Below are 14786 nucleotides of genomic sequence, written 5' to 3'. Positions count from 1 at the left end.
TGGGCCCCTTCATGGGGAATTTTGTGGGTGCTTGGACACCCAGGGAGCCGGCACCTATGGTCTCCTGTGTGTTTCTAAAACTAGCAATTCGTTTTGCTTAAGGGGAGGAGCGGGTAAAGTGGGTTTTTTTAAATTAACCTTATCTCACAAAAGCAGCGACCGCGGTAAACACATACGGAAGAGTGATAGCGGACGGTGGCTGGCTCTCAGCAGCGTCTCCCATTTTACGTGAAGATTTATTGAATATTAAACTCCCCGCGCTGTGATCATTCGGAAGAGAATCCGAGAGATCCTGATGGCCAATCACATCAGGACGCGGGATTTTTTATTTATTTTTTAAGAAACCGTTTCTTCGGCATGATTCATTTTGTCTGTGCCCTTCCTTCCAGGCAGACTAGTATAACCGCCCTCCCTTAACAAAGGGGAACCGTTCCCCAGTCGCCATTTTAGTCTGCGTTTCATCAGTTGTTCCCAATCTTATTCGCTCACACCAGCCTCCCTTACTCGGTTTGGCGTGTTGCACAATCCTGATTGCTGATGGTGGTTTAATACAGTATATTATTGGATGCAAATTTGTTTCCCTCTACATCAGGCATGTCAAACCTGCGGCCCTCCAGATGTTTTGGCCTACAACTCCCATGATCCCTAGCTAGCAGGACCAGTGGTTGGGGAAGATGGGAATTGTAGTCCAAAACATCTGGAGGGCCGCAGGTTTGACATGCCTGCTCTACATACTTGCAAGTTATTTCCCCCACCCTTAGGGCTTTCACCGCTTTTTTTGGTCAGCCTAGTTTGCTATTGCCAGCCTTCCTTAACCTCGGGTGTTCCAGATACTGTATTTTGGACCACAACTCCTGGCATTCCCTACCATTGGCCATACTGGCTGCTTGGGGCAGAACATTCTAGAGCAGCTCTCCATTTGGTGCCCTCTGTAGTCCATGCTTTGGACTACAACTCCCATCAGCCCAGAAAGCATGTAAGAGTTGTCCAAAACACTCAGAAGCTCAGGCCTGACAAGAGCGCTCTGGAGTTTGGGGCAGGAGTGTTTTCCAGTCCTACCTGCAGAAGCCAACAGCTGAAGCTGGGGCCATTCGTCTCCAGAGCATGTGCTTTATTTATCGTACTTCAGCCTGACCCAACCTCCCCTGGGGAATCTAATCCTTTAGGGTTTGTGAATACAAAACCAGAGTTCTCTCAGTTTAAGTAATGTGTGGTAAACACATTGCATGTTATAATTTTCTAAATTCTGAGCTTATATATTTTTAGAGTGGCTAAGACACTTCGGTACAAGAACTTATGTTTGTAATAATTTCCAGAGAAGTATCTATTAGTTTAGTCGGCTGCAGAAAAACGAGTCTTGTGGAACTTCAAAGACTAGTAAATGTATTGCCATAATAGTTGTGTTAGTAGGCTTTAAGGTGCCCCAAGACTTGTGTGTGTGTTGCACAAATAAAAAAGCACTACCATTGATATTTTCTTTTCTTTTTTAATTACATTGCTGTGGATTTCTTCTTTACTTTTGTACAGACACAAATGCCTAAAACAAATTGTTTCTATACCTGTGCCCAAATCATGCCCACATCGTTCCCCACATCTAACCTCCCTTTTCAATTCATAGTCCCCATGGCTCTTCTTCAAAACATCCAGTACCCCAAAATCATACTTCCCCAAACACCTGCAGTCCTTTCTTCAATGTAGCCTTTCACACCCTGCTCCCTGGCATGCTTCAGATGTCTCTTCCAAAATGGTCCATTCTCTTTCCCCACCAGAGAGTTCTAAGCCTGGCTCCTAAATATACTGTTTCAGGGAGTCCCTCACTCATGTCAGCACCCTCTAAAAAGGAACATTGTGTATTGCATTCCTATTTCCTGATATCTGTAGCACAGTGGTTTTCAACCAGTGTGCTGTGGCACCCTGGGGTGCCTTGAATGATGGTCAGGGGTGCCGTGGGCAACGCTGGCCTCTGTCCCTCTTTCCTTCCCTTCCTCTGAAGCCCTCTTGCGTCTCAGCCTCCCAAAGGCTTGCACAGTTGCAGCAGCCCTGGCTGCAAGCTTCCCAGGCAAATGGTGCCTCTGGGACTGGCCAGGGGTTGCGTCCTATGCCCTTGTGGGGCTGTGTGAGGAGGCACCTCTCTTTGGGGTAGGGGGGGTAGCTCGGAGACCAGGGGTGCCAATAGCAGCTGCCTGGAGGACTCACAAGGTGAGGGAGAGGAGAGGAAGCTGACACAACAAGGGTGTGTGTTTGAAATGGGGTGAGGGGCTGCCGGCTCTGCAGGCAAAGGGTGACACAACTGGGCTCCTTGGGTGCTGCAGAAAGAATGTACAGTCGTACCTTGGATCTCGAACGCCTTGGTACTCGGACATTTTGGCTCCTGAACGCCGCAAACCGGAAGTGAGTGTTCCGGTTTGCAAATGTTCTTTGGAACCTGAACACGGGGCTTCCGCGGCTTCTGATTGGCTGCAGGAGCCACACTTTGGTTTCCGAACGTTTTGGAAGTCAAACGGACTTCCGGAATGGATCCTATCAACTTTCCAAGGTACGACTGTAGTTGGTCAAGGGAGCCGTGGACTCAAAAAGGTTGAAAACCTCTGCTGTAGGAACAGGCCCCATAATTAATTCTGTGCTGCTTGCCAGAGAAAGAGTAGGTCCTGTTGTAGAAATGGCAATAAGGGGGGGGGAACGAGAGGGAAAGAGGCCATTTTGCCATTGACCTGGTGGCAATGAGGTTCCTTTCTCAGCAGCATTCCTGAAAGCAGAATCCAGTGCGATAAAGAAGGGCAGCCTTTGCTAACAAAGAGATAGGATCTCTATTCACTTGGATGCCTGCAAGGCATGTTGTGGCTGGTTCTTCAAGGATTCCTCTTTCAGATGTGCTTTAACTGTCACACAACAAGGCAGGACAAAATGTCCCTAGCCATACAAAATCATAATACACAGATAAAAAATTACCAACAAAAAATATGAAACATATCACAATATAAAATCCCAATATGGTCTGTAGAGTCACAGCCATTAATTCTGCTCCATGTCTAAAAATGATGTGGTTTATCTCATCATGCGCGGATTGGGAATGTACACTGAAGTGTACATTACAGCCTGATAAAAAAAATTCCTTCAGTAGCACCTTAAAGACCAACTAAGTTTTTATTTTGGTATGAGCTTTCGTGTGCATGCACACTTCTTCAGATACAGTGAAATGTTTCCAGGCACTTATGTAGAGAAGGGATGGGGAGGGGTGGGGATGGGGAGGGGGCATCACTCAGAAGGGTGGTGGAAATGGGTGATTGACTGACTGATAGCTGTTGATGACTGCAAACGACTGCAAATGGTTTTGCATGAAAAAGCAAGGGTTGAGATGGCTGAAGATCGCTTATCATGTATAATGAGATAAGAATCCGATATCTCTGACTTACTGAAGTGGGGGAATATATATTTATTTCCATACTATGAGATGCAGGGGACTGAACACGGGACCTTTTGCATGCAAAGCAGGTGCTGAACCACTGATCCATTTGCTATGAGCCAGTTGCTCCTCCTCATGGCTACATACTGTTACGGAAGTGGTTTGTTTGTTTAGCAAAAACAACAGAGGACAGGACTATTGCGACCTCCCTTCGTCTTTAACGTGCCACAAGAGTCTCTGTTGCTTTTGCTACCTTACAGGGTTGTTGTAAGGGTGAGAAGTATCAGGATGTAAGTAAATAAAAGGGAGGGAAGGAGTTGGGTGCTAAGAAGGGATTCGTTAAGTAAGGGGAATCGTAAGCTGAAGAGGTGTGAGGCAGAGCACGGCACTTGGAGGGCTCTGATAAAAGAGCAGAATCTAGAAGATTTGGAGAGGTGCTTCAGGATTCCTCCCCCCCCCAATTTCTTTAAACCAGGCATCCCCAAACTTTGGCCCTCCAGATGTTTTGGACTACAATTCCCATCTTCCCCGACCACTGGTCCTGTTAGCTAGGGATCATGGGAGTTGTAGGCCAAAACATCTGGAGGGCCGCAGTTTGGGGATGCCTGCTTTAAACTCTCCTCCTGCTGCCCAAAGCGTGGGAAAATCGGAGAGGGCGAGGGAAAGGAGAGTTTAATTCCTGCTTTGCAAAGCTGAGCAATCGAATCAGAAAGGCGGCTGACGACTACTGTACTAGTGTATCCGGATACGAGCACTTGGGGCGCATCTCCATCCGGGGTGAGTATGTGATTCCCCTCTCTGCCCCTCCCCAATTATCCATCCTGCTTTATTTCCAGCACGTGTTTCCTTCCGTGGAGAGCACGAGAGATCCCTTTCCCCTGATCTGTCTCCTGCAATGGAAACGCTTCAGCCGCTGCCCCATCTCGCTTGTTCGCCGGGATCCCCCTTCCTTGCCTGTACCGGGGTCCGCAGTCGCTGCTGCCCTGAGGGGAGGCGCCGGGGCTGCAGGCGGGAGCGGCGAGGGGGGTGGCCGCCTCCAGGTGGCCCCCGCGGTGAAACACACCCACTTCCCTCCCTCTGCCACCTTCCCAGGGGGCGGTGGGGGGGGTGTCCTGCAAATATGTAGTAGAAATGATCAAATTCGGATACACTTGCACTCCCCCGCTTGTGCGCAAAAGCTTTCGCCACGCCCTCTCCAGAAGATCGTAAATGCCCACCCCACCCCCGTGTCCCTCCACGTGCCTTCAGCGTTTGTTGGCGTCCAAACAGGACAGCATAATCGCGATGGTCGCTGAGTGTACACACGCTTCCTCCTCGGTGTAATAACGCGCGCGTCTACCTGCGCGCGGTGTCTGCCTGCAACTCCGGTGCTACAATCAAGTTGCAGGCCAGCAGTGCAAACGCACAAGCGAAGTTTTGGTTTTTCCTAACTATAAAACTGTAGAATAGATCTATAGGGGAGCGACGGAGGAAGTCAGTGCGAGGCAGCTTCAGTCAGGGGTTTGGAGCAAGGAGGGCTTCCATAGAATTGTAAGGCTGGAAGGGATCCCAAGGGGCATCTAGTCCAACTCCTGGCTCCAATTCAGTGTAGGTTTTAGATCTGCTTTGCAGACCGATTCAATACAAAAATTTGAACAAGCCTAAAAACGGCCAGATCCTTGACACCTGTCCCCAGTGTTCAATCCAGGTTCTGGATGAAAGACCCTTGGGCAAAATGCCTTTGAAGGGGCCCCCTCCTCTTTCCAAGGCATTGCTGCCCACCCACATGCCTCTTTGATGGGGTGGCAGGAGTGGGAAGAGAAGGTCATGTTCCTAGAGAAAGCTGCTCTGTCTCCTTGCTCTTGTCATTGCTTGTATGCTTGGAGAGGACAGGTCAGGTGGCAATTGCAAGCAGGAAGAGCAAAAGGGCCAGGAGGCACAAGAGTGACACTGGGCCCCCTGGGGCAGGCGGCCGTTGGCAGGTGCCCAGCTCTGCCTGCCCCCCGACACCCATGAACCTTAGGATAACCTTACTCTCCAAAACATACAGGCATGGAAAGATATGCAGACACGCACACCGGAGAAATGCCCAGTTAGAAGGCTTACATTCCACAGAAGATAAGGAACTGGAATTTGGTCATGAGCAGGGTTTTATTAGGCTATTTTCAAGGACCTACCAAGGGCTGAGAGAGAGAGAGAGAGAGAGAGAGAGAGAGAGAGAGAGAGAGAAAATAAGACTCAAATACTTGCCAGTAAATAATTCCACAGGGGAGAGGGCAGATACTGCTCTCGGCACTGGAATCTGACTTAACACGGCACATAGGAACCAATCTGTCCTGCCAGGAGGGCACTAGAATGGGCACAAGCAGGCAAAGAAGAATGGAGCGAGGGCAACAGGACTTTGGATTAAAAAATAAAATAAAATAGGAAAACTGACAACCCTAGCTCTCATCTTACTTTTTTCGGCTTATGAAAGAGGGTTTTTCCTCTCCAGTGTGTTCTCCAGTAGCTTATTTGACTATGGGCAAAGTCAATGCAGGTTCTGGGCTCCCAGGATCTATCAAACGCATCATTCTTGAAGACCACATTTAAACACAAAGACACACAAGCCTAGGCCAACTCCTGAGCCTCCTCCCTCCAGCCCCCGTATAAGTCAAACATAAGGGTACATTTCTCCAGCTCCCCAAAATATTTTTTATGAAATCCAAATCATGTTTGCGGAAATATTTCGTGAAATGTTGCCTTCTCCTGAAGATCAAACTCTTTCTGAGGGCTGAACCTTTCCATGAAAGCAGATGCATCCCTTTTAAGCATTCAACCAGTTTTCAGAAAAGAACATTTGCTAGAAATAAACCACACTTAACGGCTGGCAAATTAAAACCAGGGGAAATGGTATAGCATCATGAGGGCAGAAGAAAGGGGTGGTCAAAAAATGAGCGGGTCTAAGAAGAAACCTGCTGGCTCCACTATAATAAAGAATGCTTGGTTTTATGGTCTGAGGCTACAGATAAAGTCATGCAAGCACACAAGCCTTCAGTTCATCTCAGAGGTGGCTACTGCTCTACCACCTGCAAGCAGCACATTGCCTTCAAGACAATTTTGTTCTATCCAATGCTGAGCCAAACATGATAATATGGACATCTTTAAAAAAATTAAATCCATAGTCCTCATGATTGCAAAGAAAAATTCTGGAAATAAAAGTGGCAGTTTTTGAACCAATGCTAAGAAAACAAAAGGGCAAGTAGAAGAACCTGTTTTGTTGTGAAACTTTGCCATTTTCAAGCAAGGTATTTAAGGACATGATTCTTGTTTGTTTGGGTTGGGTTGTTTTTTAGCAAATGAAGTCAGAAATATCAGGGATACTAATGATAATACTGAGCTTTCCTAAATAAACTAAAACCTTTCTGGGCATCCCTATAAAATACAACAGGTGCAGTTCTCCTTCAAGCTTAAATTGATTTTTAATGGTTTGATTATACTTTCCCCACACTTCCCTCCAAGGAAGACTTGGAAACCATAGTTTTGTGAGGTTGCTGAGAACTCTCTGGTCTTAATCCACCATCACCTCCATGCCATATAGAAATACAATGCCTAAACTTCTTTGGTGAGCTGCAGTTCTGGAATTTAAGCCCATTGGCTTTGGCAAGGACAACATGCCTTCCAACTTGAAAGGCAAAGGCAGAAACGTCCCCTAACTGGCGACTCTTCTCCAGGGGCAGAGAGATCAGAGGGAAAGGGAACCAACCAAGTCATACAACAGTATGATGCAAGGTTCCTGCACACTCTATTGCCCAACAAGGCTGTCTGTTCATCCAAAAGGTAAGACGTCCTGCCCTGCAGCAAGTCAATAAATCTGCATCTTGGTAGAATGTCTGAGTGCACCTCTCCCATGACAACTAGGCAGTCCCTCCTTTACATTCCTGGGAACCACAGAGCACTACAGCTAAGTGAGGCAATGTCATCTCAGCTTGGTCAAGCTCACTTGGACATAAGTATCTCCGGGGGGAGGGGAAGCCTTGGCCCAAGAGCTGCATTTCCTGGCACGTCTTGATTATGCCTGGGAATATTAGGGGTCTGGATCACAAAATGTTCATTTACCTTTCTAGGTACAACTAGCCAGGTATCCTACCCCCAACCCACTGAAGACGTTATAACGGTCAAGCAAGTGCAATGTACTCTACCAACAGTAGTGGAACATTAGTAAAATAATAATAATAATAATAACAACAACAATAATACTTTTCTATCAGCTCACAATTGTAAATTCCTGCCCTACAAGGAGGACAGGGAAATCAAAGTTCTAGACGCATCGGGCAGAGTGACACCTCCGAAACCAGATCGTCTCTGGCAGGATGGAGGTAGAGGAAAGCAGCGTTGGGAGGGTGCTTATTCTGAGAAGGGGACTCCCCGTCTAGTCAATTCCACGGTGCAGCTTGAGATGGCGGGACAGGTTGCTCAAGGTGATGAACCCTTTGTGGCAGACAGTGCACTTGAAAGGGCGCTCGCCACTGTGCAGCAACCGGTGCCGTTTCAGGTAGCACTCGTGCCGGAAGAACTTGCCGCACTCGGTGCACTGGTAGGGCTTCTCGCCAGTGTGCACCAAGACGTGGCGGTCCAGGTCCCGCGGGCTGCGGAAGTACTTTTCGCACTCGCTGCATTTGTAGAGTTTCTTGCTGGGCCGGGCGGGGAACGCGCGGAGGTCCAGCTGCGGCAACAGGTGGCGTTCCAGCTCACTGCCGGGGCCTGACATCGGAGAAGCAGCCACGGCATGGCTCAACTGGTGCTCCTCCAGTGTCTGCAAGTTCACAAAGGGCTGGCCACATATCCCGCAGCTGAAGGAGGGCTCGCTGCCGTGAGCAGTCAAGTGAGCCGCCAAGGTGTTGCCATTGGCAAAAAAGGTCCCGCATTCACACTGGTACAGCGTTTCAGGGGGCCGCATGTCCGGAGGGTGGCAGGTGGGGCAGCCCCTGCTGTGCTGCTGGGCCTCTGGCCCCCCATCTCTCGGCTCTTCTTCCAGGCCCCGCAATTCCAGCATCCCATCGCTTGGTGGAACCTTCCCAGAGCACACTGGGCAGGGCGGGGGCCTCTCCTTGGCATGCGTGAGCTTGTGGCGCTCCAACAGCGCTGCAGCGTTGAAGTCCCGCTCACAGTCGGGGCACTTGAAGGGCTTGATGTCAGTGTGGGCGAGCCAATGGCGGCGCAGTTCGGATGCCAACTGGAAATGGCGCCCACAGGCCCCGCAGCCAAAGGGCGCGGCCCGGCCTCGCCCGGCGCTGCAGAGGTGCCCCAGGGGACTTTGCTCTTTCCCACAGGCCAGGCAGCGGGGGGCGGGCGTCTGAGGGGCCGCGGCGGCGGGAGAAGCGCGGTGCTGCCGCTTGAGGTGGCGCCCCAAGCTGCTGCGGGAGGAGAAGCGGAGCTCGCAGACGTGGCAGCAGTAGGGTTTCTCCCCTGTGTGCACCACCTGGTGGTGGAGGAGCCCCGTGGAGTCTCGGAAGCCTTTGGGGCACATGGTGCAGCGGTAGGGGCGCTCCCCGGTGTGGCTCCGGATGTGGTTCACCAGGTTAAAGGAATGCTTGAAGCTCTTGACGCAGTGAGGGCACTGGAAAGGCTTGAGCTCGGTGTGCCGGGCAAAATGGCGGCGCAGGTCCGAGCGGTAACGGAAGCTCTTGTCGCACTCGGAGCAGTGGAAAGGGGCCCGGGCACCCAGCCCATGGTCTGTTAGGAGCGATGGGTCGTCCTCCGTGTCCGAGTAGAGAGTGGCACACTCTTCCACAGTTCCGGTGGCAGCCCGGACCCCACCTGGGGCCTGAAGGGAGTGTTGGCCCTCTGGCCACTCTTCATCGCAGTTCTCCATCTACCCAACGGTGCCTCTACGGGACAGAGGAAGGACAGCGAAAGAATCAGAGTGGGACCCCATGGCCACCGAGCCCTCCCAGTATAAAAGCATTCCCTCCCCCTGATTAAACCACGCTATCCAGAACAGGAAGCCAATGTGGAGTAGTGGTTAGAGTGTTGGACCAGGAACTGTGAGGGACCAGGGTTCAAATCCCCACTCAGCTATGAAACTCACTAGGTTACCTTGGGCCAGTGGCTGTTTCTCAGCTGAACCTACCTCAAAGGGTTGCTGTGTGGATAAAATGGGGAGGAAGTGAACCATGCATGCCGCCTTGAGCACATTGGAGGAGAGGTGGCATATAAATGCAATCAATCAATCAAGCCTAGCACAGAAGGTGCCTCCAGAGCACACACCTCTCCAAGATGCCAAGGCAGGAATCTTTGGAATCTGCACACATGTGAAAATGGCTCTTCATGTAATCAGTGGATAATACACAATGCACCATCGCTTGGTTCAAATAAGGTTCAACTTATAGCTTTTGCTTCCAGAAAAAGTAAGTGAGTCAAAGGATTTGGGGGCTTCTCAAAACTTTTCAATCGCACAAGATGAAAGAGGGTGGCAGACAGTACAGTCAACCATGGTTGTCAAACGTCTCAGCTGCCAAATGTTTCGGAAGCCAAACACCGACAACCTGGAAGTAACTGCTTCCATTTTTGAACGTGTCTCTGAAGTCGAACACCTTCTGAGTCACATTTGTCAATTTTCCCCATTGAACTTCCTGACAGCCCTTTCTCGGTTTTTGAATGTTATGGAAGTCAAACGGACTTCTGGAACGGATTATGTTCAAAAACTTAGGTTGTGGATAATCTGTGATGGAGGCACATCCGCAAACCGCAGCGTTCGTATCCCACAGCACCACGTCTGTGCACGCGTGTGATGCAATTTGGCGCTTCTGCGCAAGTGGCAAAACCCGGAAGTAACCGTTTCTGGTACTTCCGGGTTTCCCGCGGTACGCAACCTGAAAATGTGTAACCCAAAGCATCTGTAACCCGAGGTACCACTGTACTGGGTTTGGATGTGGGAAATGTTCCAGATCTGGATCTGAGCCCAGCTAGTGGTGACAATGGCTAAGCTGACCTTGGGTGGGTGGGTGGGGAATCACGGTCTGGGCTCTCCACCGAATTGGTCTCACTGAGCTGATATGCGCATAAATAAGATGAGGATAAATGCCACAACTGTAAAGATCACTCTGCAGATGGAAGTCCCATTAAGTCCAATAAATCTTACTCCCAGGAAAACATGTATAGGATTGCACCTAAAGATACTGGACAGGATTAATAAAAATAAGCCCACTCACTATTTTCTGCAGCAGAGGAATGTAGCACACTCGGAAACATGCACCCCTTGAATTTCTTGAATGAAATGAGGGGGGGTCTAGTTTTTTTAGGGTGGTCGGTGAGACCTAGGATTGTGTTTAAAAGGTTAGAGACTAGAAGTGAAGCCATCCCTTTCCAAAGTACCCGGAAGTCCCCCAAATCTGTGCGAAGCCATTCTGTCCTAAACTCCTAGCTTCCCCCCACCCCAACCCCAAAGTCCTGACCTTCAACCACACTTGGCACAAAAGATGTTAATATGCATGGCCAGCAACCCAACAGCCAACTCAGGGTCTCACAGAAATTTGTCCCAAAATTGTAGGTGGATTTAAATTTGCACTTAAAGTAATATTTAGGTGAAAGCTTAATTGCTACTGCGATGCTGCCAGTTGTGAAGTGATCTTGCTTGAGGTAGCAGAAAAGACAGAAGGAAGTTACCAGTAAGCCATGTCTTCCCTCTTGGAAGCAAGTGTCCCCTGCTAGAGAACCCAAAAGACCAAGCATCACGGATTCCACTTTCCCACCTTGGCTGCATAACAAGACCACATGCTTATGCATTCTGTTAATTAATTCAGAATAACTACTACTGCTCAGGTTCCAAAAATCCAAGTAGCTAAGGAGTGTACTCCCACATCAGTTGTACATTGTGGAAGACATTAACCCATTTATCCTGACTGACTACAAGTAGAGGGGGAAAGACGTTAAGGATAACTTGTTTTATTTCCTTCTTATAATTATTTCTATAAATACATAATCCATATAAAAAGCACTTGATAGATAGAACAACATAATAACCATTACAGCCATGTATCACACTAATAATACACAGTTGTACATGAAAAAGTCTATCTATACGTAAACATACAGCTTTATCTTTTAAATATGTACTGCAGTCAACACTAATGCTCATTCATACCTATCTTAAAACAAGCCCCCATACTACTTGCTTACTATTACTTTATCACAACATTCTATAGCTCATACTGCTGCCTAATGTTCATAACTTCCTACTATGTATCAGATTACTGAATCCTACTTAATTATAATTTAATTAAATCCTTCCTTTTACTGTAATTTAAAATCACTGGCAATTTTGTATTATTGACTTGTTCTCTAATTGGGTTCAGTTCAGCTCAGGCACATAACATTCCAGTAGCTGACAGAAATGTAAAGAATTTGGGTCCAGATATGATGTTACAATGCTCTCCTTTGCATAGTTTAATGAACAATAAAAAAAGCTGATCCCTGGGGATTTGTACTTGAAATAAGGTGTTGCGGAGAACTAACCTGCCTTAAGTGATCTTGAATAGGCACCCTTACAGAATCCATGAGTTCTGGCTCCCAGCAATGACCCCCCCACCCTAACTCTGTCTGCCCCCTCCCTAAAGAACCCAGGCGCCCTTCCTCGTGTCTCCTTCTTGGCCTCTATCCCACCTGCATGACCCACTTGGCTCAGGCACAGAGGCGGTGAGTGCCAAGGTGTCACCACGGGGTGGGCGAAGGGCGGGTCTGTTTGTCCCTGTTTCTCCCCCCCCCCCAAGTCTAAGGGGAATCCCTCCCCGTTCCCCTTCTGCTCCCCACCCACCTCCCCGGTACTCACAACTTATTATAGGTGCCGACATTTATGGCGGGGGGAGCCACTTCTTCGGAGGAAGGGGACAGAGCCTCTCCCTCGCCCCCAAACCTCCCATAGCAGCAAGCAGTCAGGCTGGTTGTGGGGTGTTGACCTCTTGCGATAGCCTGTCCTCTCCACCCTCAAATCCAACCCCTATGGAAGTTCACAGGACACCCCACCCCCCACTACGCCCCCATCTTTTCTGTGGGCAAGGAGGGAGGAGTAACAACGGTCGCATCTTCGCCATCTTTACTGTGGGCACGCAATGAGGGACTGGAGGCTCAGTGAAGCGACATTTTTGATGTGGGCAGCCGGCTCAAAGGTGTGATATTTACGGATATTTACAGCATCGTTCTGCAAAATCTCAGGGCCATACAGTACTAACAAGAGTATTGGTATTTTTAGTATAGGAAACGGGTTTATTATTATTGGTTAGAAGGGAGGGGGAGCGCGAAAACGATGGAAAGCACCCATCTTTCTTACTGGCAACGAGGCCGCCATGTTTGCACAGGGCAGCAAGCGAAGAGCTGAACGAAGGGACAAGTCTTTGTTGTTACTACGGCAACTTCCTCGCACCCTCCAATGCAGCCGCCATATTTGATGTGGGCAAAGAAGATTAAAGGTCATTTTTGACACTCAGGGAGGCGCCAATTTTTCGTTTTGAAATGCATAAACCAAAACAAACAAAACCAAAACAGGTTTATCGTTCGCGTGGTCAGAGAAACACCATCATTTATTCTGAGGGGGAAAGTAAGAGCAGGAATCCATCAGTAATGAGGTAAAAGGAAGGAGGAGGGCTGAGAGGATCCCATATTTTAGTCCCTTGAAAAACTCAAATGGAAAGTAATTGCAGTGTTTCTGCATCACTCACAGATTTATGAGGCTTCAACAGCGGAAAGAGCCATAATTGGTCGCCTCCTGGGCTGACAGAAACTCAACAGGTGAGGCTCTTCATGCCATTATAATTATGTGAGGCAATTTCTGCCAGTCATAGTGGGGCAGGGAAATTAAGTGAATTCACCTTACCTAGGTTAATATCGGAGCAGGAAATTATTGCAATAAGGGCCAGGCTTTTCCAGTCAGCATCCATTTATACATAATTTTCACTTTACTAATGAGGTTCTCAAATGGAGAGCCAGTGTGGTTAGTGTCAGCCACTAGGGCCTGGGAGATCAGGGTTCAAATCCTCACTCAGCCATGAAGCTGCCCTTGGGCCAGTCACTGCCTCTCAGCCCAGTCTACCTAACAAGGTTGTTGTGGGGATTAATTAAGGTGGAAGGGAGAACAGAGATTGCATGGCTACTGCCAGAAACTTCAATCCCGGGTCTCCACCTTGATTTCCTTCGAGAAAAAGGTGGAATATAAATACAATAAATCAATCAATGCTCTGCTGAAGCAACTTGTATGTCAGAACAATGAAAATATGTTTAAAACAGGGGGAAAGTTCTGTTCTAATCTATTAATATTTTAATTTATTTTAATTTACAGCACAATTTATCCTGGCAACTTAGAATGGCTGAAAGTGAAAAAGCCTCATTAAAAAAAAAAAGCAATCACTGCCCAGTCAGTGTTGAATTTTAAATGGTATAATGTAATTTTTACATGTTTTCATTTTGTTATTAATATATACTATTATCTTGATCTGTTTTGTATATCACTTTGTGTTTCTTTTGCATATAAAGCAATTAAGAAAATTTCTAAACACTGTTAAGTAAAATTTATACAGTGGCGCTGTGGTCTAAACCTGGGGCTTGCCAATCAGGTCGGCGGTTCAAATCCCCGCAACAGAGTGAGCTCCTGTTGTTCGGTCCCAGCTCCTGCCCACCTAGCATTCAAAAGCATGTCATGCTGGCCACATGTCCCGGAAGCTGTACGCCGGATCCCTCGACCAATAAAGCGAAATGAACGCTGCAACCCCAGAGTCGTCCGCGACTGGACCTAATGGTCAGGGGTACCTTTACCTTTATTCTCGAACGTAATCCTTTCTGGGAGTCTGTTTGACTCCCAAAACCATTCAAAAACCAAGGCGTGGCTTCCGATTGGCTGCAGGAGCTTCCTGCACTCAAGCAGAAGCTGCGTCGGACGTTCAGCTTCTGAAAAACGTTTGCAAACCGGAACACTTACTTCTGGGTTTGTGGCGTTTGAGAGCCGATTTGTTTGGCAACTAAGCCGTTTAGGAACCAAAGTACCACCTTGCTTTATTGTGTCTCCACTCCAACCCCCTCACAGCTTCTATTTATGTTGCTTTTTAAAGCGCACAAACAAACATGCTTTGTCAGGTGAGTCTTGAAGGCAGTTCAGTTCCATGGATTGTCTTATGAGTGCATGCACTCTCAGTCGATCTTAAGGTATCTTGGTGGGACAGGTGCAAGAGGGGAAGGGCTATAGTAGCTCAGTGGTAATGTATCCCCTTTGCATGCAGAAGGTCCCATTTCAGTCCTCGTGCAGGCATGAAAATGTCCCATGTGAAACCTTGCATAGCTGCTGTCAGTCAGTGTGGACAATGCATGGTAGTCTGACTTGACATAAAACAGTTTCCTAAATTCTTAGGTGTTCTCTAAACTCTATTGTACCTAAGCT

At 48.2% G+C, this 14786-nt stretch overlaps 1 protein-coding gene and 1 long non-coding RNA gene across 4 annotated transcripts; one reads left to right on the top strand and one right to left on the bottom strand.

Moving 5' to 3' along the window:
• Positions 1-6824: 6824 nt before the first annotated feature.
• On the bottom strand, positions 6825-12332 carry FIZ1 (FLT3 interacting zinc finger 1). 3 transcript variants are annotated; one of them, XM_035137199.3, is made up of 3 exons: positions 12192-12331; positions 10576-10680; positions 6825-9252 (listed from the first exon to the last, which is right to left on the bottom strand). In XM_035137199.3, the coding sequence occupies exon 3, from the start codon at positions 9234-9236 to the stop codon at positions 7794-7796; it is 1443 nt and encodes a 480-aa protein (XP_034993090.1). In that variant the 5' UTR covers positions 9237-9252; positions 10576-10680; positions 12192-12331; the 3' UTR covers positions 6825-7793. The 3 variants fall into 3 exon arrangements, with proteins under 3 accessions (XP_034993090.1, XP_088512380.1, XP_034993089.1); XM_088656254.1 differs by lacking the exon at positions 12192-12331 and adding an exon at positions 11879-11897; XM_035137198.3 differs by lacking the exon at positions 10576-10680 and having other exon boundaries at positions 12192-12332.
• Positions 12333-12555: 223 nt separating this feature from the next.
• Positions 12556-13900, top strand: LOC148683986 (uncharacterized). Its single transcript, XR_015946700.1, has 3 exons — positions 12556-12984; positions 13080-13147; positions 13695-13900. It is a non-coding gene; the product is annotated as an uncharacterized LOC148683986 (long non-coding RNA).
• Positions 13901-14786: the final 886 nt, after the last annotated feature.

Source organism: Zootoca vivipara, chromosome 12 (genome assembly GCF_965207765.1).
Source record: "Zootoca vivipara chromosome 12, rZooViv2.hap1.1, whole genome shotgun sequence".
NCBI classification, from domain to species: domain Eukaryota; kingdom Metazoa; phylum Chordata; class Lepidosauria; order Squamata; family Lacertidae; genus Zootoca; species Zootoca vivipara.
Note: the sequence above shows the minus strand (reverse complement) of the source record. Positions and strands in the feature narration are given on the sequence as shown.

Excerpts from the sequence above, each read along its gene's own strand:
- FIZ1 (XM_035137198.3), bottom strand. The coding sequence starts at position 9,236 with ATGGAGAACTGCGATGAAGAGTGGCCAGAGGGCCAACACTCCCTTCAG.